The sequence below is a fragment of the Opisthocomus hoazin genome, chromosome 6 (genome assembly GCF_030867145.1).
Source record: "Opisthocomus hoazin isolate bOpiHoa1 chromosome 6, bOpiHoa1.hap1, whole genome shotgun sequence".
NCBI lineage: Eukaryota > Metazoa > Chordata > Aves > Opisthocomiformes > Opisthocomidae > Opisthocomus > Opisthocomus hoazin.
The window spans coordinates 59,392,339-59,418,065 of record NC_134419.1 but is presented as its reverse complement, the minus strand read 5'-3'; the positions used below and the strand labels follow the sequence as shown (position 1 = coordinate 59,418,065).

General features: G+C 40.7%; 1 protein-coding gene across 11 annotated transcripts in view; it reads right to left on the bottom strand.

Moving 5' to 3' along the window:
* Positions 1-25,727, bottom strand: part of MAPK8 (mitogen-activated protein kinase 8) — a 332,992-nt gene that overhangs the window by 20,130 nt on the left and 287,135 nt on the right. For 7 of the 11 annotated variants that reach the window (XM_075423354.1, XM_075423352.1, XM_075423353.1 and 4 more), the window contains 7 exons: positions 23,041-23,179; positions 19,342-19,375; positions 17,237-17,289; positions 7,135-7,301; positions 4,389-4,518; positions 3,052-3,110; positions 2,787-2,925 (listed from right to left, as the gene is read on the bottom strand). In XM_075423354.1, the coding sequence (XP_075279469.1) occupies positions 2,787-2,925; positions 3,052-3,110; positions 4,389-4,518; positions 7,135-7,256 (450 nt within the window). In that variant the 5' untranslated portion in view covers positions 7,257-7,301; positions 17,237-17,289; positions 19,342-19,375; positions 23,041-23,179. Of the gene's footprint in view, positions 1-2,786; positions 2,926-3,051; positions 3,111-4,388; positions 4,519-7,134; positions 7,302-17,236; positions 17,290-19,341; positions 19,376-20,335; positions 20,356-23,040; positions 23,180-25,727 lie in introns of those variants that run through there. The other 4 variants (XM_075423357.1, XM_075423351.1, XM_075423356.1 and 1 more) reach the window with 4 other exon arrangements.

The window sequence follows — 25,727 nt, the reverse complement described above, 5'->3', positions numbered from 1 at the left end:
GTGTCCTGTTTCAAGTGCACCCTCCTTGTCTTCTCAGGTTTTGTTTAACTTGTACTGGGCTTCGGAGGCAAGGGCGGGGGGGGGGGGGGGGGAGGGGGGGGGCGGGGGCGTGCTACAGGAGTGGCTTCCGTAAGAAGCTGCCAGAAGCTTCCACTGTGTCCAACAGAGACAATGCCAGCTGGCTCCAAGACAGACCCGCTGACGGCCAAGGCCGAGCCCATCAGCAATGGTGGTAGCGCCTTTGGGATAACATAGTTAAGAAGGGAAAAAACCCTGCACAATGGCAACTGCAGTAGGAGAGAGGAGTGAGATGAGACAACTCTGCAGACACCAAGGTCAGTGAGGAAGGAGGGGGTGGAGGTGCTCCAGGCACCGGAGCAGAGGTTCTCCTGCAGCCCATGGAGCAGCCCATGGTGAGGCAGGCTGTCCCCCTGCAGTCCATGGAGGCCCACAGTAGAGCAGATACCCACCTGCAGCGCAGGGAGGGCCCCATGCCAGAGCAGGTGGATGCCCAAAGGAGGCTGTGACCCCATGGGGAGCCTGCGCTGGAGCAGGTTCCTGGCAGGACCTGTGGAGAGCAGCCCATGCCAGAGCAGGTTTGCTGGCAGGGCTTGTGACCCCGTGGGGGGCCCACGCTAGAGCAGACTGTTCCTGAAGGACTGCACCCCGCGGAACGGACCCACACTGGAGCAGTTACTGAAGAGCTGCAGCCCATGGGAAGGACTCACGTTGGAGAAGTTCATGGAGGACTGTCTCCTATGGGAGGTACCCCATGCCATAGCAGGGGAAGAGAGTGAGGAGGAAAGAGCTGCAGAGACAACGTGCGATGAACTGACCACAACCCCCATTCCCCATCCCCCTGTGCCGCTCGGGGGGAGGAGGTAGAGAAAAAGGAGTGAAGTTAAGCCTGGGAAGAAGGGTGAGGGGGAAGGTGTTTTTAAGATTTGGTTTTCTTTCTCATTATCCTACCCCGATTTGATTGGTGATAAATTAATTTCCCTAAGTCAACGCTGTTTTGCCCGCGACAGTAATCAATAAGTGATCTCTCCTTGTCCTTATCTTGACCCATGAGCCTTTCATTGTATTTTTTTCCTCCCCTGTCCAGTTGAGGAGGGGGGAGTGATTCTGTGAGCACCTGGTGTCCAGCCAGGCTAAACCACGACAGTTGTTCCACAGAGAAACAGGATTTTGATACTTTATGCCTTTAAGTATAAAGGCATAACACACACAGCAGGTAAGTAATGCAAATGTTTTGCCTGAACATACTTAATCTTCTAAGAAAGACTCGGAAGCAGCTGTCAGGTGAAGATCTACCATGAAGACATGCAAGTGAAATGTATCTGCCGATGTCCTTCAAAACCATTCATGCATACATATGTTACTATTTACATAGCAATTGTATCTATAGTCTCTCTGGAATACGTTATCCCTGTACTTCATACTACTGCAAAATATGAAGCATTTGAAAGACTTCACCCATATTTACAGAGGTAGGAATTCTGTCCTCAAAGCTGACATAACTCTTGCCCAACAACTACCTCAGTAGTTACTTCTTTTCTATAAATGTATGAATGTTTCCGCCTACTTTCCCTCGCCCACCTCTTTCCAACACAGCAGTTCAGGGCAGACTGCACACAAGAAAGCCTTCACCTTCCCTCCCCGAGCTCCCCACTGGAATGAGGCAGCTGATGAGTACTAGAGCTAGCTGAAAAAAAAAAAGAAGCAGCATTTGGCCATTCAAACTGTATTCTCTATACAAACAATTGTCCCAGTTGCCTTGAGGGAATAACAGCATACTGAACAGGAGTGTCGTACTGCCAGCTCCAGCTTGCAGGCCATTCAACACCCCAGACACAATGAGGTGAACTACTGAACTGAACAGGCATCCTAAAGCAGCAATTCCTGTGGTAGCACTCAAAATTGCCACTCACAACTTTCTTTGCTGTGTACATTATCCACGAGGAAGACTATATAGTAATGACTGAAAGTATCACACATAAGTTATATCTTCTGCATCATTTTCAGAAAAGAAAACTTTCTAAACTCTCTAAAAAAAATTCAATTAAAAATGTAGCACTGTACAAATACAATCTTATAATTTCCCAAAACAGTTGAAATTATATTTGAAAAGTTGTAACTAGACAATCTCATGCAATCTTCATACTACATACAAATATACATGAGATGTTCAATTTGAACAGGCAAACTTAAATTCAGAATTTCTTGACTGGATTGCAACACACACATGCCATTTAAAAAGCAGTAGCTGGTTTTGCCCGTGGGCAGCCTGATTGAAAGCTTTGTGACACACAGGTGTATGAAAGTTCCACTTACATATATTTATCATCAGCTGTTTATCAGGAGACTTCAGATATTTATTCATTACTCTGCTAGTAAAAGAGCAGAAATAAAACAGGCAGTTCTTCCAAAAGAAGGGATTTCAGATTTGGTTACCAAAATAATAAAAACAGAGATGCTTTCAGATATTCTTTCCTGCCAGGACTACTAAAATAGAACATTATATAGAATTAGAGGAGGTAATGTAACTCACTGCAAAAATCTTTATTTGTTCTGTGCAGATTATTATCAAATCATTCACACATTCAAAAGGTTCATTTCAGAATTATAGTGGAAAAAGGTAAGTGACAATTTCCTTTCAGCTTTCTCTGTCTATGGGACAGGATGGATCACCCTCTGTGCTCCTGTTTCCGATTTTTTTTCTGCCTTTTAGATACTCAAGGCAAAACTAGGCACAATGCAACATGTACAGAGCTAAGTTCACTTACCCTATGTATAATTCCAGCTGAATGAAGATGCTTGATACCACACAGCATTTGATAAAGAAGGTAGGACATTCGTTCATGGTCTAGCTCCATTTGAATCACTTGGCAGAGATTTGCATCCATGAGTTCCATCACTATGTAGCTTATGCAGACAAAAAAAGAATAATAATACAGGTAACACTGCAATTTTATTGAATTCTTTCCCTTGTTCATCTTTCTGTTTGAGTACTTTTACAACTAATTGTCAGCTTTATTTCAAATCACTTACACGTCTTGAAATTCTTCCAGGGATTTTTGTGGTGTGAACACATTCAGTAGGCCGATTATCTGTAGGAAGGGGGAGAGGAAATATAATCATACCACAGCAATAGCAAAGTTCAATTCAAAACTGATACCTGGTATTCTGATGTGAACCTTCTGGTACACATTGAAGCTCAAGATGCTCAGTGGCTCAAACAGGCCTAACATGCTGTAATAGATACTAATGATTTTAGGAGGAGTAATTTTCCTCCACAAATCACATAATCTAAAGACACTCTGTATGCCTGAACAACATGATATTCAAAGCTTAAAACCCAAGGAAGTTAGTCAGTCTTCCCCTGCCTCCTACTTTCAGTTTGAAGAGAGCTGGTAAGATTTTTGTTGCATATGAGAAAAAACAAAATTAACAACTAACAAAAAATACCTAAGAGATACCACTTTGTCATTGACAGAGGTGAAGCAACAACTCCACCCAAAGAGAAAAAAAAACAGATTCTTGGAGCTGCTTTAGGACATTTCCAAGTTGCTAAGTATGGATGAGTTGTGCAGAAACAGGTCAAGCTACTAGTCATCAAGAGTCAGGCAGGCTTGCAATAGTTTATCATAGAAATTATGCTACTAGGTAAAACTTCCTTCAGAGAATCCACACATAAAACACCTCTGTCTTAGAAAAAACACAATTTTTTCACAAGTAGCTAAAAGGTAGAGTAAGTCTTCTATGACTCTCTCCTTCCTTAGCAGCCAGAGGGAATTTTATCTAGCTGTAGGGGGATTAACGGAGAAGGTGAGGAAGACAGCACACAGCTGCCTCTGAAGGAAGAAAATGGCCTTCTGTAGTTCAACTCTGATTAAATTTATCACTTATTCCCTCCCCATTTCTGTGATCTGGTCTACTTCACAGCTTCTTAAGCATCAGACAGTTCCTGCTGTCACAACAAAAGATTCCTAACTCATTCATGCACCAGCAAAAAAAAAAAAAAAAAAAAAAGAAAGAAATTATTACAGCCTTTTCTCTCCTATTCGTCTAGCAGCAGCAAGAGAAACAAGGATGCACTTACCACTCATGGTATTCTTATTCACCAGCTGCCTAAAAAACGTAGCAATGTAACACAGACTCCCTTCCTGAATTTGAAGGGGGTCTTTAAAGATTGTGCAGGTATTAAAACTAGTCAATAACAGCTCTTCTGAAAGATCCTACTGTACTTATCATGGAGATACAACCATCCAATGAAAATCTCTATAATCTACAGAGGGTGCCATCCTCTGAAGTCACTTTTAAGACTTTTACAAAGAATAACTTTCTAGTTAATTCCTTTAACTTTTAAAGCAGGACACTGCACTCACATTTTTGTGATTAACGCACTTCATAAGAACAAGCTCTCTGTAGGCTCTTTTAGCATGGGTTTGGTTCTGAAATGGTCGGCTTAACTTCTTGATTGCAACATTTCGTTCAAGGATGGCATCATAAGCTGCACTGTAATTAAAAATAACATTATTACATCTCAGTGTCAAGGTCCTTTAAGCTGTGACAGTTGACACCTTTTTCAGACACCTTGTATCATGTCTCCAGATAAACCAAATTTCCAGTATTATTCAGCTTTAGGGAGTGTAATAGCAATGTGCACTTCTATGCTGAGCAATTAAAAATTTAGAAATATTTCTCAGCTTCATAGTACTAACACATGACAATCTCCACAAAATGCTGCAGGATCTCTGCTTCCTAAAATATCTTACTAAAGATACAGAGTCCTTGCCACTTTTTGGCAGTCAAGAACAGACCGCCTAAAAAGACCCCAAACAGTTCAATCATAGAAAGTACACCAGTTTCATGTAAAACCTTCACACTGAAAGGAAGGAAGAAGGAGAGAGGAAGAGTAGGTTATATAAAGGTCCCATTCTGTCACTTACACAGATGCTCAATATCTTCATGACGAGAGCATCAATGAAAAGACAAAACAAAAAAAAAATGTTAGGAAAGCTTTAACATCTTGATGTCACTGGCTTTACTTGGTAAAAAGGAAGAATGTTTTGTTTGCAGACCAATGCCAAGGTTATCACACTATTCAGTGACATAGGCTGTTTAACTGATGAAGACTGTTACTAGGGTCAACTCCCATATGTATCACACTTCCATGACAGGAAGGCACGGATTTTGTTTCCTGTAAGAGGTAATATGACATCTGACTACCACGCAGACTCAGCAAATATTTATCAGTTACTAAAAAAGCCTCAGCACAGAAAATACTGTTTTCTTGTCCCTTATCAAGAATGGTACTCATACCTAATGAAGACCATCTTTCAGTAAATGGTCAGCATCTACTAAATTCAACTAGCTACTTTAAAAAGCGTGTTGTCTACATAGCATGTAGGTTTGAATGATATATATGTATTTTTTTTTAACAAAGCGTCTAGTCACTACTGAAGAATAGAAAAATGGAAACAATATAGACTGGTAACTTTCTTTGGTTTACATTTTCCAGTCTCCAGAATTTCCCCCACCTATCCCCAAGATAAGGAATATCTTATGAAAGAGCAGCAAAAAGGTGGCCAGGAAAGACTGCCAACACAGGACTCCTGTACAGGCATTTAAACTTCTGCATCCCCAGTACATAATGGTAGCCTTAGAGTCTGTTTCAGAATTACACATGGTTGAGCCTTTAGGCCATCTACTTACTGTCCCTCCAAATGAACTTGGATCAGGTTTTGTCTTTTCTTTTTCGCCCCCCATAAAAGAAAAAAAAACCAAAACCCCCCAAAAATCCCCCAACCCAAATCACAGGAATTACACCCTATCTCCTCCAGATATGGGCAAGGTTTAACCACAGGAGCAACCCAGTCCTTCTCAAGGTAATCAGAGTGGTTTAACTAAAAGGCTTCAGTTACTGCTAGCAGCACTTACAGAATGACACCAGAGTAATTATATGGTCAGTTTTTGCATCTCAGCGCAGGGAGGGGCAGTAAATTTGGAAAACAGGCAGTAACATATGACTGGGAATCACAAGGACAGCTGTAACATGTAAAGCTTTTGCAGGCATTTCTGTAGCAACTAAACAACTCTAGTCAGACAACCATCTACATCTTCCATTATATTAACACACATGCAAACAAAATTCAGATCAGTCTCTCTACTGCTGCTACTTACAAACCAGATAATCTTTATGCCAGAAGTTACCATTTCAAAAACAACTCTTTCTAGAATACTGGCCTTCAAGTTTGCATTTGCACTAAGCACACTGTTTTATTAACCCAGATAACACACAACTATGAATTAAAACCCCACTTGTACCACACATTCACTTTTTCCTGGAACCTCCTTACTACCTTGACCTTGTCTCGATCAGTCTTTAGAGAGGTTATGCTTTTCCATACCTTTCTCTTCCTTGATGTTTCTTTTGTATTTTTATGTCCCTGGTTAGCATCTTAAGATTCAGAATAAACTGGAAAATCTGAGAGTTGCAGTGCCATCTATATCCTTCCCTTGAACATGCAAAAAACTCACAAGAAGCTTAAACCAACATTTAACTTTGGGGTAATGCCACTGAACAGGAAACAATGTCTATAAGCAGCTAGTTGTCACTAGTGTTAAATCAATCGGACTCTCTTCAGTCCACACAGCAGAACTCTTATTCAAAGAATTACATCGTCAAATCTTATTTTCCTAAACTGCATCAGGTACTTACACATTACAGTGACAGGCAGCATCACAAATTCTCACTAACTGGTATCAGGGACTAGTTAGATTATGAAACTAAGTGAAACAGGCCCCTACTAAACCATTTCAAGAAGTAAAAGCATTTACAAGCATCAGGTATTATTTTGTTTCACTGTAAGCAGTGTGGATTAGGATTAGTTTCTTTATCCAGGTTTTTTTCCCTCATTAATTTATGTGACTCAGCACAACTGGCTGAATTTGCACAGAAGGACATCATTCAAAAAGCAACAGCCATTTCTGAGGAAAAACGGCTATTACTATTGCTATTTTGCACGTAAAAGGTAGTTCTGCACACTCCTAATCAGTAACATACAACAGTTACCAGACTCAGAAAATTCTATTAAGTGAACCTAGAAGTACATTTAAACGAAACCTTACCATACTATCCCTTGTGCTCCTGATCCTATTGGTTTTAAGTTTTGATACCGTTTCAGTACAGTGAAAGTAGAGTCTCCGATTTCAACACTGTAGAAATTGTTGTCACGTTTGCTTCTGCTCATGATGGCAACTTAGTTAGATCGCTTCATCCAAATTTTGCTTCTGACCTGTAAAGAAATAAAATTTGAAAAACTAAGATTTTACAAGTATATATAATCTGACAAAAGGCAAAATTCTTTACAATACATGGAAGACACTTCCCAAGTAAGTCCCATATGCAAATGTATGTTATTTTTAATATCTGCAGGAATGAGACGGCATGTGTCTGAAATGTTTTATTTTTAGGTATGTTCCTAAGACAGGATTCTAGAAGGGCAAAAATAATAGAAAAACAAAAGTGAATGGATGGTAGCAAAAATATTAGACAGCAATGACAGATGATCAAAAGGCAGGAAGCTACATGTCATCCAGCGAGCCTCAAGAGTGCTGCCATCCCTGCACACACACACACATGCAGCAAGGGAGCAGGGTTTGGAGCAGACACTCTCCAGAGGTCTCTTCCAATCTAAATTGTTGCATGACTGTAAATACAAGAGTGACAAAACATCAACAAGCCATCTAGACATTGCAATCATCAAAATACTCTTGGTCCCAACTGCCAGGAATACTTGTTACTGATGCGGAAACACATACAGTCAATCGAGGCCAGGAAAGAAAAATCTGGCCCTGTCAGTGATCTCACATACTAGGTCCGATGAAAAGTAGTTCTAATCAGGGAAAGAGAGAACAGGAGTAAGAAAAAAGCATGTATATTCCACCAAAACCATATTAAAAAAGGAAAGCCAACATGTCGATGCACAGAATAAAAACTGCACAGTGCCTCTTACTGTATCATCTCCTGTTTCTGATGTTAACTGTGCACTTCTGATTTTCTCTTTACAGGGGTTTTGGGTGTAGCTGTAACAGATGCCTAGTAATGCAAATTCCTGTTTGAATAGAAGAAGAAAAATCTTCATTTCCTCAAGAGCAGCATAGTGCTGTCTTCCTTTCTTACTAACTTAAGGAATATTTCCCATATTATTATTCAATAGCCCCAAACAGATTCCTAGCTTCCATACGCCATGACACTATAAATCTGTTAAACATATATTTGAAGACGCAGACAGTGCATATGTGGCCTCCACAAATAATCAGAAGTGCTGTACAAGTAGAATTCTTTTAAGAATCTGTAAACTTAACCAAATTCCACTTTCAGCTAGCTAACCTGCATTCATTTCAGCTACACAGGTGCAATAAAAAGCACTCTGAAGTTCTAAAAAGGACACATTTTCAACCATTTGGTATACTATAAATTAAAAATGCACTATCTTATTTAGCATTTATCTCAAAAGAAATGTCTATTAAACAAGCCCCTTTTGCAAAATACTGCCAAAAAAGTCTCCATCGCAAAGAGTTATCTAAATACCAAAGGAACTTGTATCCGTGTATTAGCAGTATTGTTACAGGCTTCCTTCTCCAGTTGATCAGGGAGGCATAATTGGACAAGAACTAGTGCTTAGCGCAAGAACAACTTTATTCAAGGTGGGGACAGTAAAGGCTGTAAACAGTAGATCTATGCAGTGGAGGCAGGCTTACTGGAGGGAGCCAAAAGCCTCACTTCTTCGCAAGACACAACACCATCCCCAGCTCTTTCCTCCCTGTTCTTTTTATCACTGCATCTTTGGACTCTGCCTCTTTCTCAACACTTTCTTCACAGATGTAATCATGCAAAGTTTTAGAATACAGACACCCAACAAATACATGATGACAAAAAACCCACCAGAAATAGGAGTGATAAAATTTGCTGCGGAAGGAATGAAATCACCCAAACAAATTATTTAAAATCAGAAAACAAAGAATGAAGACAGTAATTCACACAATCTTATATCTGTTCATTGTCAGCCGAGAAGAAAAAAAAAAAAAAGTATTCAGTTTACGCACTAAAACTGTATTAAGACATAGTGACTTTGAACAGCGTAGGATTAGCCAGAACAGCTTAGCAGATGGAGCTCTGCTGTTTGGTATCAGCATCAAGATAATGAAAGTTTAATACTTCACTTTGGATAATTCCTAGGAAACAAATGCAGGAAGGACTGCTTCTCTCCATTCAAGGTTCAGATGAATGTTGACATGTTCCCATTTAAAGGTCAATATTCTGAATAGCGAAAGCCAAGTGTTTAATTGATTTTTCTTTCAGTTTGGTTAAACTTCATAGGATCAAAGGGTGAAATAGAGCAAGCACAGTAAAGAAAAGAATACTGAGAGACAGTATTCTCTTAGAAAACAATTCCTTTATATTAACACATTTTACATGTAAACCATACATGGTATTATTTCCAAGATAATTTTATTGCCCTAAACCTTTGTCATTTGCTACATGTTCAGTACTGTAAAATGTGCTAGACAATATGTACTGGGAAACTTCTATTTACTAACTATTTTATAATTCATAATACTAAATTACCATATAGCAGCATATAAAGGAGATATTGCTTATTTTTACTAAGATAAAAAATGAATTATGTGTCTCATCTTCCTGTAATAAAGCTTTCAGACCTTTCTGAACATATTAGCTTTGCAGCCACCTTGGTACAAACAGATAGTCCACCCCTCTCTGCTTCAAAGACAAATTAAAAATTACAAAAAAACCACACAAAAACAAATATTGTACGCTAAGCTTCATAACTGAAAAGCCCACACTCTGGATTATTACAATAACAATGCTGATCCTAAAAAAAAAAAAAAAAAAAATCAAGGTTGTGACAAGGCTTGGCATGTAAAGTCACAGAATCACAGAATGGTAGGGGCTGGAAGGGACCTTTGTGGGTCATCTAGTCCAACCCCCCTGCCGAAGCAGGGTCACCTACAGCAGGCTGCACAGGACCTTGTCCAGGTGAGTCTTGAGTATCTCCAGGGAAGGAGACTCCACAACCCCTCTGGGCAGCCTGTTCCAGTGCTCCGTCACCCTCAGAGGGAAGAAGTTCTTCCTCATGTTCAGCTGGAACTTCCTATGCTTCAGTTTGTGCCCGTTGCCCCTTCTCCTGCTGCTGGGCACCACTGAAAAGAGTCTGGACCCATCCTCCTGACACCCACTCTTGAAATATTTACAAGCATTTATTAGGTCCCCTCTCAGCCTTCTCTTCTTCAGGCTGAACATGCCAAGCTCCCTCAGCCTTTCCTCATAGGAGAGATGCTCCAGTCCCCTCATCATCCTCGTAGCCCTCCACTGGACTCTCTCCAGTAGCTCCTCATCTTTCCTGAGCTGGGGAGCCCAGAGCTGGATGCAGTACTTCAGATGGGGCCTCACTAGGGCAGTGTAGAGGGGAAGGAGAACCTCCCTCGACCTGCTGGCCACACTCCTCCTAATGCACCCCAGGATGCCATTGGCCTTCCTGGCAACAAGGGCACACTGCTGGCTCATGGTCAACCTGTCATCCACCAGGACACCCAGGTCCCTCTCCGCAGAGCTGCTCTCCAGCAGCTTCGCCCCAAGCCTGTAGTGGTGCATGGGGCTGTTCCTCTCCAGATGCAGGCCCCTGCACTTGCCCTTGTTGAACTTCATCAGGTTCCTCTCTGCCCAACTTTCCACGTTGTCCAGGTCTCACTAAATGGCAGCACAGCCTTCTGGTGCATCCACCACTCCACCCAGTTTGGTGTCCTCAGCAAACTTGCTGAGGGTACGTTCTAACTCTTCATCCAGGTCACTGATGAAGAAGTTGAACAAGACTGGGCCCAGTACTGACCCCTGGGGGACACCACTGGTTACAGGCCTCCAACTAGACTCAGCACCGCTGATGACAACCCTGTGTGCTCTGCAATTCAGCCAGTTCTCAATCCACCTCCCTGACCACTCATCCAGCCCACACTTCCTGAGGTTGGTTATGAAGATGTTATGAGAGACAGTGTCAAAAGCCTTGCTGAAGTAGAGGTAGATAATATTCACTGCTCTCCCCTCACCTACCCAGCCAGTCATGCCATCATACAAAGCTATCAGACTGGTCGAGCACGATTTCCCGTTGGTGAAGCCATGCTGACTACTCCTGATAACCTTCTTTTCCTCCACTTGCTTGATGATGACTTCCAGGATAAGCTGCTCCATCACCTTTCCAGGGATGGAGGTGAGGCTGACCGGCCTGTAGTTCCCTGGATCCTCCTTATTGCCCTTTTTGAAGATTGGAGTGACAATGGCCTTTCTCCAGTCCTTGGGCACCTCTCCTGTCTTCCAGGACCTCTCAAAGATGATGGAGAGTGGCTCAGCAATGACATCTGCCACATCCCTCAGCACTGGTGGGTGCATTCTGTCAGGGCCCATGGATTTGTCAGTGTCCAGATTGCTTAAGTGATCTCTCACATAGTCCTCCTTGATCAAGCGAAGGTCATCCTTTTTTGCAGTCTTCTTCTCTTACCTCCAGGGCCTGGGATTCCTGAGGGCCTGCCTTAGCACTGAAGACTGAAGAAAAGAAGGCATTCAGTAGCTCTGCCTTCTCTGCATCCTCCATCACCAGGGCACCCACCTCATTCAGCAGTGGCCCCACATTGTCCCTAGCCTTCCATTTGCTGATGATGTAGTTGAAGAAGCCCTTCGTGTTGTCTTTGACATCCCTTGCCAGATTCAATTCCAGGTGGACCTTAGCCTTCCTCGTTGCATCCCTGCATGCTTTGACAACATTCCTGTACTCTTTCCAAGTGGCTCTTTCCACATTCTATGGACATTTCCCTTCCACTTGAGCTCCACTAGAAGCTCCTTGCTCAACCACGCGGGTCTCCAGCCTCTTTTGCTAGATTTCTTTCTCAGGGGGATGCACCAATCCTGAGCATGGAGGAAGTGATATTTAAACAGCGACCAGCACTCTTGGACCCCCCTGCCTTCTAGAGCCCTGACCCATGGGATTCCTCCAAGTACCTCCTTGAAGAGGCCAAAGTTCGCTCTCCTGAAGTCCAAGGTTTTGATCCTACTTATCGCCCTGCTTCCTCCACCCAGGATCCTGAAGTTCACCATTTCATGGTCACTGCAGCCGAGTCTACCTCCAACGTTCACATGCTCAACCAGTCCCTCTTTGTTCATTAGTACAAGGTCCAGCAGAGTGCCTCTCCTCTTTGGCTCCTCCACCACTTGCATCAGAAAGTTATCACTGATGCTCTGCAGCAACCTCCTGGACTGCATGTGCCTGGCTGCATGATCTTCCCATCTGATGTCAGCGTTCTTGAAGTCCCCCATGAGAACCAGGGCCTGTGACTGTGAGGCTACTTTCAGCTGCTTGTAGAAGGCCTCATCAACTTCCTCCTCCTGGTCAGGTGGCCTGTAGTACACATCCACAATAATGTCACCCTTATGAGGCTGTCCCTTAATTCTAACCCATAAGCTCTCGACTCGCTCTTCGTCTGCCCCCAGGCAAAGCTCAATGCATTCCAGTTGCTCCCTCACATATAGAGCAACTCCACCACCTCGCGTTGTTGGCCTGTCTTTCCTAAAGAGTCTGTAGCCATCCATGACAGCATGCCAGTCATGCGAGCTGTCCCACCACATTTCTGTAATGACGACCAAGTCATAGCTGTCCTGCTGTACAATGGCGTCCAGCTCCTCCTGTTTATTGCCCATGCTACATGCGTTGGTGTAGATACACTTGAGCTGGGCTGTCGATCTCACCCCTGACACTGGCACGCCATGCCCGGGCTCATCTCTAGTGAGCTGGGCGATGTCCCCTTCCCCCTCTGAACCTGGTTTAAAGCCCTCTCGATGAGCCCTGCCAGCCTGTGGGCAAGAATCCTTGTTCCCCTTTGAAAAAGCTGGACTCCATCTGTCACCAGCACGCCTTGTGCCATGTAAACCTCCCCATGATCAAAGAAACCAAAATTCCACCAATGGCACCAATCTCTAAGCCACCTGTTAATCAGGTGAGTTTTCCTGTCCCTTTCAGTGCTCTTCCCTGCCACTGATGGGATTGAAGAAAACAAAACCCTCTCTTTTGCCAGCACCTCTGTGGCAGGTAGAGGAGAGCACGAGGAAGCATCAGGCTCTGACAGCCCGTCCTCCTGTTCTATGGAGGTACCTCCCAAAGCACAGCCACCAGGGAAGACAGGGAATCGATCCACTGGCCAGTGAGAGAGAGAAAGCACAAAGGATAGTTCTGCCCATATACGAGCATTGGTATCAAAGCATTTGGCTGACAGACACCTTCAGTCAGAATTACAACACGCAGAAGGCCAGGCCGGCACCAGCCCACCATCTCAGTCTTTCTAGGCAGAGTCTCACCTTCTTCAATAGTCTTTGGTTTTGCCACTTCCACTCTCTGCTGTGCACGAGAAACAGAAAGCTCACCCCTCTCTAAGAGCTGCATCCTCACCTGACTTTCCACAACCATAGAGAAAACCAGGCCTATCTACAGAAGATAGGTCTAACTACACTTTTTCAAGCCTCAGAGTAAGTACAAGATGGTTTTGGTCTCCAAGCCCGAAATCAGTTAGAGCCAAAGTTTCTTATCCTTGGACTACCTAAACAGAGAAAGGAAACATCTGTAACATCTACTTCTACAAGCAAAAAATATTTACATTCCAAAATTGAAATATTTTGTATCTATTTAAGTAACTATTAAAAACATTTTAAAAGAGAAACTACTCCAACATAGATTCCTAAAGTAAAATATGGTAGATAAAATGCCCTGAACTGTGATACAGTGTAAGAGCTACAGTTAGAAAATTAAAAAAAAAAAAACAAAAACCAAACAAAAAACCACTGCTAAACTTTCTAGTCCCAAGAATTATTACATTACTATCTTAATTCCACACAAATTCCAAACTCTTCCTGTCAATGGTTTAATTATGATTGGTTACTTAAAAAAGAATGAGCCAAGTGTTTGAGACACATGATTCAGTGACAGTCAGATATAATTAAATGTGCCTCTACTCTACTCTGTTGGAAAATTCACCAACTGATGTCAGTCATGACACTTAGAACTTAAAATTAAAAAAACCCCAAACCAAAGAAAAAACCCAATTAGTAAAGAATAAAGAAATAAAATGGGAAAAAACATAAAATTCTATAAAAGTACTATCAGATTGTGGTTTAAAAGGCTTTTGCTGCTACTGGACTCTAAATGTTGTTAAAAAAAAACACACCGTACATTGCATCTGAATAATACTGAACAGCCTACAGTAGACTGTATCTTTCCACTGACAGTCAAAAAACCTCAGTCTTCTAGTTTCCGGTCTATCTGTTTAGCTCTTTACAAAATAAATTACAAGAAAGTTTCCATGAATGCTTCCATCTTAGTCATGAAACTTGTTAAGTAACTCTTCCTTATACAGATGTTCTTATAATAGCTGTGGGTATTCTGCAAGAGATCTACCTGGAGCATGCCTCATACATCCCACTGCTACCCTGACCCATACATCGCTAGCTTTGCAAGACTGTGAAGACTGAAAGCTGCTCAGACTACTATATGGCAGTATTTCAAAGTTCTATAGTAAAGAGCAAGACTGGGGAGACAGGGTTTGCAGTGCAAAGATTGCTTTTGCAGGAACTATTTACAGGAGGAAGCGAGTAAAAACAAACAGCCCTGATCTTACATACAGCAAAATCAAATTCTCATTAAGGCACTATTTCAGGCAAGGGACTGCTTTCTGAGGGGAAAAAAAAAAAAAGTTTAAAAACCTCCTGAAAAACTTCCAAGTCAGGGTGTAATGCACAAGAAAAAGGAGTCAAAACACAGAAGAAAAACAAACACTCAGATACAACTGGGAAATTTTCATAGTTTGATACATATTTGCATACAGCTGCTCTGGAGCACCACCCCAAATTTAATGTTATATCTTTTAAAGACTAATATATATGTAGTGTCTTATATCCAACTGTGCATCAAAAAAAAAGTCTACTGTGGATCAGGATATTCTTGTTTACCGTTACTCAGAGTATTGACAGTCAGCACAGTTCAAAACATGAGAAGGATGAAGATAACAAACAGGTTAGCTGAACACAAACATTAGTCCATCGTACAACTGACTTCGAAACAAGCCTGAAAAATTTTTATGTGCTAAACATATGTTTAATCACACGCAACCAGAATCACAGTAGTTGGTTCCTTTCCCATTATCCACGAGATTTGTTCCCATAAGTTGCACATGAGATTGACATGTAGGCTTATAATAACAGCTGAAGCAGAGAAAGAATTCAAAGCACACCAGACCAACAGATAGGATAGAAAAATGGTATCAATTAAACAGTGATAGCAAGAGAGAAGAGTGAATACATGAGGGAGGAGGAGAGGTGTCCTGCAGTGAGGAAGAAGTATCTCCAATTGCATCTAAACTATCTAAATTATCATCGGTTGGACCTGATGATCTTAGAGATCTTTTCCAATCTTAATGATTCTATGATTCCTTTTTCCGCAGCCCCACGTGCTGGTCACCAAAAATTGTCAGCCTCTACTGTGTTAGCAAAATGCATAGTCTATCTCTTAACTTTAAATGCATGTTCTTCGAGCATAAAACTGACATACTCAGCTTGACAATAAATGAGATCAATTCTCCGAAAAGCCATTTCTTGCACATTTTGTATGGTGAACTACTGTGGGATGTAAATAAGCCACTTGGATGTAACACAGTCAGATCAGCACAGACAACAGAGGTCTCAGAACATATAAGGTTTCCCTGCACCTCCAACCCTCCAGCACTTCTTCTGGCCATTACAGCTTCCTCAGACTGAACCCGCCCCGACATCCATCTCCTCTGCGCCCCTCACCTCAAAGCATCTTAACTTCTATACAGTTTTGTCCCTCAACTACAGAGAGTGTAAGCCTTCCATTTTCCAAGCAAGTTTTCTTCCACTCAATGCTTTGCTCCCCACTCAACTCAGAGCCCACTGTACTCCCCATCTCTTCACCTCTCATGAAAGCATCCTCAGAAGTGCCTGGTACTGCCCAGCTCTGTAAATACAGCTCCCAGAAAAAAGCCAAAGACTTCAGTTTTTCCTCTCTGCTAATTTACTGGTGACTAGTCTCATGAAGTCTAGCTTCAAAGATTCACAACACCAAAAGTCTTAGTCTTTAAACATTAAACTAAGTCTAAATTCAGAAACTGGCACACTTTCAAGATTCTTACACAATGTACGCCTGCAATGTCTTTCATTAAAACACAATTAAGCTATATGAGATAAACCTGCCTGCCTGAAATTTGACATTTTGTTCCATTTTCTAGAAATTTTGCAGAAGCGCATATGGGAAGAAAGGCAGGATGCAGATTCCAGAATTCTATTATTAATGAGAAAACTAATAATACATTTGTCCCATTAACTGTCAACCTGCCAGAAAGCTGCCAGCTGTCAGCAGGGGAAGAGTCCCACAGTTCAATTTCCTCTCACGCATCAACTACTTTGCTTTTCCTTGAAAATACCTTGCCTAAGCAAATTTTAATACATGGCAACCTTTTAGTGGTAGCCCACAATTACTCAATATGAGGAAGCTCCAAAACTGAACCCTAAGACAGTACGGTATGGTTTGGCATATTAACTCACTAATACTTCAGATTGCTGTAAGTAGCATTTACTCGAGGAAGAACAACAAAAATGTTGGAAATGGAAATAAGACTATATCCACACAGGGAAAGTCCCCTAGGGGACCCACAAAGCTGCATGTAAGTCTTGGTCTGATTCTGCGAAAAGCAACTAGAATTTAATAGTCATGCAGGAGACTTAAGATGGTCAACAATTTCTTCACATCACTTTTTTTTATACAGCGTGATAAAGTTTAAATTGTAAAAGCACGAACATGGAAGCATTGAACTTGTAGTTCCTTGAAAAGACAAGTAACATAGATCTATGAAAGTAAGTACTATGGCCAACCTTAAGAAGCATGGACATTTAGAAAAATATTTCATTGACACCACATTCTCCTCCTCCTCCAGAAGTGAATAATACCGACAAAGAAGTATGGTCAAACTTCTTCATTCAGTTTTAAAATAAGCATATTCAAAACAGTAAGATTTTGGAATAAAAGCAACCACATATAGCAATGTTGATATACAAATGCAAATATCTGCCATTTACTTCTGTTTAAAGAAAGGCATGTACCTTAGCGTTTCTCAACAACACTGTTCTATATAAACTTGCTGACTTCAAGACATCTGAAAGATAACATAATGCTGTATTTTAATACTAATACCAAATTTTGTTTGTAATACAGAAAGCATTCAACTTATTAATCAAGATACAGGACAATGTATGGACAGTATACATTAAAATATTTTTCCAGTACTGCCTAAATACATAGGAGAAACAGAAGATTTGGGGATAGAAAGGTGAGATGGGAAAGAGAAGAGCTAATCCTTTGCTCACTCAGCTTTCACTTACGAAGTCCTACTGCAGGTGCATTAAAAACCTTAGAAATGGAGAGATGGACTTAGACACAGATAAAACAAAAAACTTGCAATGCAAAATTATATAAACAATAGCAATCTATTTGGTAAACTTGCCTTTTCAGAGTGTGTAAATTGATTTCTTTAGAAGGCAGAGAGAGGACTTGATGCTCATTCCAGATCCCGTTTTATTTAATGTTTTTTATGCCTATGACCCACAGCACTTGAGTGGTATAGACAGTGCTATAAAGGGGCCTCCAATGCAGCAGAGCTTCAGCTCTGAACAGCACACTCCCAAACTGTAAATGAACTTAATGTGTTCAAACTAGAGCTGGCACCAGCGTGGCTCAATCGATGTTTATGGCTATGCGAAGCTTGTGGACAACACGGTTATCAGGCCCGTACCCACTATGCCATTATGCCTAGATTTGGGCAATCTCACACTTTGCTTTTAAGATCAGCTCAGGCTTCTCTACACCAGGACTCTGAAGTTTAGTTGAAACAGGAGGCAATTACAACAACTTGCCCAGCTCACACAGGCCTTAAGTGTTGTATGCCCAAGTTCACAAAAGCAAGTTTATGTATCCACAATTGTAATTTAATTGGAAAACTGTGTGCTTTCAACTAGACATCTGAGCATTTATCTTCAGCACAGCACTACCATCAAACAATATTTTCTTGGTCATCACATCTGCTAGCCTTCACATCAACTAGATACCAAGTCTGTGCTTTTCAAATCAGACATGACTTTAAAAACAACACATAACTTATGCATAACGTTACTTCTCTCAAGCAGTGACCTGAATGCATGCATTCCAGGTACACAGAGGAACAGAAATGGAACAGGTTTTGTGGAAGAAAGGATCTCTCAGTTCACATATGAGCACAAAATATTTTATGATGACTTCTGCGCTTTTCCCTCACTAGAGATAGTAACAATCAACAGGAAAGCTTCAAAGGTTGCACTGCAAACTGACAATAAGCATACATTTAAGAGATGTCTCTTCTCTTCAGACAAAGAAACGGAACCAAAGAGGTAATTTTCCCACTAGGGACAGGGAAATAGAATAGGCTAGAATACTGCCAACTTAAAGGCTGGAGAAACATATGCTCTGTACAGCTAAGTAACTAAGACTGCTCTTTAATTGCTGTTTCATACCTTTACTAGACAAACACAAAATTAAAATCCAGGATTCATCCCCCACACAATACCTTACTCTAACTATAATTTTATATAAGAAATTATACATATTCAGTTTGTTCTTACTGCAGTGAAGAAGTACAGTTGAGAAGATATTTTCATACCCTAATACATCGAAAAATAATAAAATATAAGAAATGAGAAAAGTAATTTTGATGGAACTACCATCGTTAGTCACAAGTTTTCTGTGGAATCAGACTTGGTTTACATGTTCGTTGCTTCTACAGCAATGCTTTCCTAAGGGCAAGCATAAATGGGCTTAGTCCTACAAGAAAAACAGTATATTAAGCTAGCAAACAGTCGTTGGGGCAAGACGTGTCTTAGGTACAACACAAATACCAACTAGGACAGCAATCTACCTACACATGTCAAAGACTGAGAGCTCCTGGGCAAAACTGTTTTACAATTAAGGAAGGAGATTACTATGGTAGCTGCTCAGAAGTAGAGTGACAAAAGACAAAGATCATGACAGTTAAAGAGATGCAGAAATGGAAAAATACAATTTTAGAATAAAACAATTGCATACATTAATGAAATCATTAATCAGTAATATATTCAACACCATAATGACATAAGCTATATGATTCAGTAACTCCACTCAGGAGGGATTCTGATCTTACCGAAATGAATATTCTGTAGGAATCCGTGGTTGACCTAGAGAAGGCAAACAGTATTTTAACTACATGTTAGATTGCTGCTGAAAGCAAAACAAATGCACAGTGTGTATAAAGCTCTTGCATTAATGAATTTTATTTCATTTCTTTGTCAAAAAACAGTTCATACACAGCCAATCTGTATGCATCATGTGTTTGTGAATGCTTGTCTAATTTTCAGCTGTCACATTTAAAGGCTTCTGGACATCTGCTATGGATATTGCAAATAGAGCCCAGTTTTCAGATACTTAATAAAACAAATGCTTCAATGGCTCAAATTTAGGGAACAAAAGCATTCTATTTTTTTAAAGGTAACTTCAAAACTCCTTCAGTTATTCACAAAAGTAATCATGGTTTTAATGACGTTTTCTTTTTCCATACTGTCCTTGAAACTGAAAGTTGTATTTCACAATACTTCCAGCTCTGTTAAATGCTAATGCAGATAAGGAATTTCAAAAAAGGGGTTAACGTTAGCTGGGTGAATACTGTAGTAAGATATTACTAGACTATTCTAAATGCTGAAGATGTCTGAAAAACCTGAAGCTTATTCTAAAATGAAATACACTCATTGTTGACTATAGGATTAATCCTCTTAACATTTTGCACAGCATTCAAATTACACCTTCACAAATCGGATGGTTTTAAGTTGAACAAGTTCCACACAATTGCGTAAACTACTCCTAATACTGACATATGTTTAATGAGGTCTCTAGCTTGTGTGTAATTGCTATGAAAGTGTCCCACACATCATCTAATGTACGTCTGCATTGCACAAGTCCTCTGGTCTGGCTTATGCCACTCATAGGAGAAGTGGCATAGCACAAAATTTCAAGTCTACAGCTTGATCTCAGGAGCTATTTCTACAGGCAACTATTAAACAAAACCACAAATATACTGGAGTGATTCTTATGTACCACAGGTCTGAATTGCAGTGCAAGTACATTTCTTAAAATAACAGTACATTTTAACATCTTTTGGCCACCAGAAAGTCCAACTTCACTATAGTTACAGATTTACTAAAGCAAAGGCAGACACCAGGTCCCAGTGTTCATCCAGAAGAAAAGCACTGAGGCAGGGGAAACCTGCACAAACACAACAAGGGCACATTTAGTTTTCTATGTTATGACTTGCCTACTGCTTTCAAGCTCAAGCAAAGAAGGATAGTCACTTCAGTTTGCCTGAAGACAAGAGATTTAAGACGCATTTGACTTGTTTAGACTTTAGGACTGTTACCTCTTCTTTTTTAATAATATTTTTCTACAGAAAATTCAAAGTCTATTTCTCAATTTCCAAGAACCTGTTGAATATTTAACAATAAATAGATGGCTTTCTCTACTAAAGATGATAATTTCATAAAAGATGACAAGTTTGGTATAGAAAAATAAATATGGCTTTAAAGCAAAAAACATTTGAGTATGCAATAGCAAAATGAAACTTAAAAGAGAATATAATACCAGCTGTTTGTACCAACAAATTGCGTCAGTGGTTCAGCAAACATCACTGCCAGATTGATAAATCTCTTGGGAAGACTTAGAAGCCCTCTCTGTTTAACTCTGTTCTCAGCATATTTTACAGGAAGCAACTATGCCGAGTCCTAAATAAAGAATGTATGAAATCCATTAATACTAATGCAATATTTCCAGTGATTTCATGTTGCAGTTTACAGGTTCACGAGATACAGTTTTCTAGATACTGTTTTCTTCATATATTTGTCAACTCTTTTGAATATTAAGGCACTAACTGTGAGAAATATACTAATAAGGGGAGAACATGCAGGGAAATAAACCACTTCATTCTCCACTTCAGCAGCCTTTTCTTGGTTAATATTTACCTTACAGTTTCCACAAAAAAATCACCTAATTGAATGCAACAAACTGAAAATTCTGCATTCCAAAAACCACTGGGAGCCCCAGTCACTACCAAGAAGCTGACTAGCAGTTTAACAGCATAAGCTCACATGGCAGCACCTGCACACCATACTGAATTCCAATTCAAACCTGCAGTGACCCCTCTCCCATCTATAGAAAAGTAAAATAAAGACACTTGTAAAATTAAAATGAACATGGGCTTTACTATTAAATACAAAACAATCTGCTTATGGGACGGTTGGGAGCAGAAGAGGCTGTAAGCAAAGAAGGAAACATATCTTCCCTTTGACAAGGAAGATCAGCAAATTACATTGCTTGGAAAAGAATATTTACATAAAACTGGTTTTGTAAACTACTCATAAATTATCTAAAACTTAGCTTCTGGTTATCCAGTTCTTAAGCCGCTAAATGAAAAGTTGACACTTATTTCTTTAGCAATTGTCCATAAAAATTCCCTTAGTAAAATAAAAAATTCTGCTAAATTCAATACTTTGTGTTGTCTACAAAAGAGTGTTCCAAAGATCTGCTATCACTTCTTGAAAGAGGCACTCACAAAACAAGTCTGATAATCTGATTTTAATCTCTGCAGCTGATGTCTTTCCCCAAATCCCAGTTGTTTGGAACAGACAAATAATCCTATTACCTCACACACAGGGAGCTTGCTTTCAACCATCATCTCCAGATGTAAGTATAAAAGTATAAAGGATCTCAAGAACCGCAAGGTGCTTTGAGTCTTCACCTAGATTAGTAGGGACTGAAGGCAGGAACTCAAAGAGAGAAAACAAAGCATTTTTAAGACTTAACATGCTTAACTACACACGGTCACTTCAGTGTTCACAGAGAACCTGAAGGACTCTCAGATGCGCCAAACCAGGCCACCTTCTTGCAACACACGCATCTCTGCAGTCTCTGGGTTGCTTCTGTTCTCGAGTCCCACACGCTCTCCAGAGACCAAATAGTACACACTATACATTCTGTATTTCCTTTTCTGCCTCAGAAATACTTGCATCCTACACTCCAGCAAGCCCAGCTTTGGAGCCAACCTCTCCCACATTCCCAGCTTCCAGGAGATGCTTTCCTGTGCTTCCTCACAGCAGAGGCAGTTCCTCGAATCCTCACAAACTCCAGACCTTGCACTTCACTCTTAGGCAAGAAACTGTGTGTCCCCTGTAGCTCTTTAAAAACATTAAGGCAGCCTGGACTACCCCGGAAAAAGGAATCACTCTAACTTCCAGTTATGACTGTGGATAACAGAAAAAAACCTGCAGTTTTAGAAATCAGAAACAAAGCAAGAGTTCTTCCAGATCCCAAATCAAAGCAGAAACATATATTTAAGATTTCCTAAGGATTAATATGAAGACATAAACAACATAAAGGAGTCTGAATTAGTAGAAGATTTGGGACTTATTTTTCCTCATCTGTAAAACGCACAGTGAGGAAGACACAGGAGGCCAGAATCCAAGCGCACTGAGGATGAACTGATCTTCTAGGCGGGTACCAAAGCAGCCGATAAATGCTAGTCACCTTCTCAATAACTCAGAATTTAAATCCTTCCCAGCCTAATATTTACACATTTTATGAACTGTAACATCCAAGCCAGACATTGTGTTATCCATTGAATAAAAAAAAAACCAAAAACCTCCAGTGTGTTATGGAAGAAGACAGAACGCTTCCATAAAATTTGTACTGTAAGTCAGCTTCCAGCTTAGGGACATACGGGAAGTTATTAAAAGAAAAAATATATATGCAAATAAGGATAGCAAATGCATGTTTTATTTCTCATCTTAATTAAACTGACCTGCTCCTCCTTCTAGTGACTTCAGCTAGATGAATGATGCCACAGAGGGGCCGTGGCAACAGCTGCAGCAGCAGGGCAGAGCACAGGTAAACAGCCTGACCTACGAGCACCACGAGGACTGGGAGATTCCTTCTTTGCCCTGGAGGGAGGGAAGGGAGATGAGTTACTACTGGCAGCCAGTCAAGGATTTCTCCAGGGAAGAGGAACATACTTATTTCCCAAGCAGAGCTCTTCAGTAGCAGCTGCTGGCAAATGCAGCTCCTTGAGTTTTCCCTTCTCTTGCTGTTCCTTATCCTCTCTCAAACAAGGCGGTTTCACAGAGGCTACGGAGACATTCTGCAGTGACACTGAAGCTAGGACCCTCCAGGGATTATTTTTGCAGGGTTAGTCACACAGGCCGGAATTGAAGCTGGCATGTTCTCTCACACTGCTCCTGTTAGACTCATCTGATCAATACCACAGTGTCTCAGCCAAAAGTGGGCGTTTCCACAAAGCAGTCCGTCATTTTGGGAACCTCACCCCAAGTATTTCACAGGCTATGATAAAAGGTTAATAATAAAACCCGGAAAATGAGCTGTTCAAGCTCATTCAACATTATGTTCTATGCATCACTGCTTGAAATCCCTGCAACAAATTATGTTCAAATACTAGGTACCCAGAAATAGCAACAGTCACAGGCTGCAGCCATCAGTGCCAAAATGTTAACAACTGAGACCGAAACTGGGAAAACCTGAAGCTGGAGAAAGTGAGCAGCACTCAGTGATTTTTGTATTAGGCAATGGGAACTTAAGCTTTTCCGCTTCCATGTTTCAAGTAACTTCAAACAGTCTGGTATAAAGTCAGAAGTAACTAACAATCCAGAGGTTGTTTAACAGTACGGAAAGACCTATGACTAATTTGCAGAATATCGAGATACTTGCATTTGCCTAGAAATAGGTAGTATAGAACACGTAGAAAGCCACAGAACCACCTCCTGTTGTCAAACACCGCTCTAGCTGAACCATTTCCTAGCACTGCTCAGTCAGCTGGCACAGACAGAACCACCACCACTTCACCAGCGATTTCACATACTGCTCCCTGTGGAGCCCAGGCGAGGTCAATATGTCCGCATCACATTTCCCTCAGAAGCTCAAAGCATGTATTTACGCAAACCAAGTATCCAACAGCAATATTTTCTAAAATGGTTTAAGTAAACGCTACTCCTGCAGCACCAACTTCAAATGCTGAAGCTGCATTCACAACTTTCAAGCACCCTCTACATAAAAATCAATATTAAACTGCTAAGCACATTTCTAAACAGAATTCTTATATTATGAAACATCTCTTATAAAACATTCACAATAAGACAATCGATATAACTTCTGCTGCTTCTAAAACTTTTTTTTAATATCGAATCAAATTCAGCTGAGAACTGAATTCTTTACAGTCAGATAAACACACCACATACCTTTCACAAGCAGGAAAATAAAGAACCAAGTAACAAATGCACACCCAGTAAACTATTCATAACAGATGTAACTTTTGCAGTGATTCTCTTTTCAAAATAGACATTTTTCTGCTTTCTATCAATAAAGCTCTTATTGAGAGGATTTCACTTAATCCACATTACTGCTCTTGCACCTCGGTTTCTCTACACTCTACAACAGTCTCACATAATGTCAGTCTATAGACTACAGCTCTTCTACTACAGAAAATGCTAGCATATAGGAGTCACTCATCAAGAGTTAAGGTATTGTTTGTTAACAGCACAGAGACAATAAAAGAGATTGCCACAAAGCACAGGAAAAACCCACACCGGACTGCATGCTTCTGTTTATCTTCTACACACTCATTATTACCTAAAACAGTCAGGTAACTGACCTCACTTTCAGTGCTATGCAGTTCTATCTCCTCTTTACGACAGTCACTAAAGCAGCTGGTCACAGAAGAAAATTATCCACAGACCAGTGGTTTAGGCCCTGCCTGGCAATTAGGTAAAAGACACATTAGGGAAACCAGCAGCTCTAACTTTGTAACATGGGAAGCTGAAATAAAACAAAACTAAGATTCAGAAAACAGACGAGAAGTCAAAATATATAGCACAGCCTAAGAATCACACTTCCAATAGCCTGAAGGCAAGGAAAGAAAGAAGCATACATGAGTGCATGCTATTAGCTCCACAAAAAGATGTGAAAATTTGTGCTCACTTATCTACGATTCCTTCAGCCACCTCCCTCTCCTCTAAGGAAGCAGGGAAGTCTGCTGCTTTGTGGCACGGGAGATGAAGCCTGACACTTCTTCATCTGTGAATATTGAACACTTGGTGCTATACAGATTTCCTGGTGTCTTCAATATATCTTTTAAAAAGGTACATACACGAAACAATCTCTAGAGAGAAACACCAACATAAGTATTTAAAACATCCTGAAAACTGTACTAAGAGTTACGGAGTTTAAGATTTACCCAAGCTTTATCTGACGCTCACAAGCTGACTTCGGTGATAGTCAGAACAGCCCTGGTTATCCAAATCAACAACAAGTAAGGCAGCAGCACATGCAACCTCCCAGCACTTCTCACAGTCAAGTCAGTGCCTGTAACACCACCAGTAAGTCAACAGGCTGCTCTGGAATGCCAGTACACCCTCTCTACAAAGTCATCATCTGTGGCCAATAGCACTTAATTTAAGACACACATCCTCATCAAGTTAC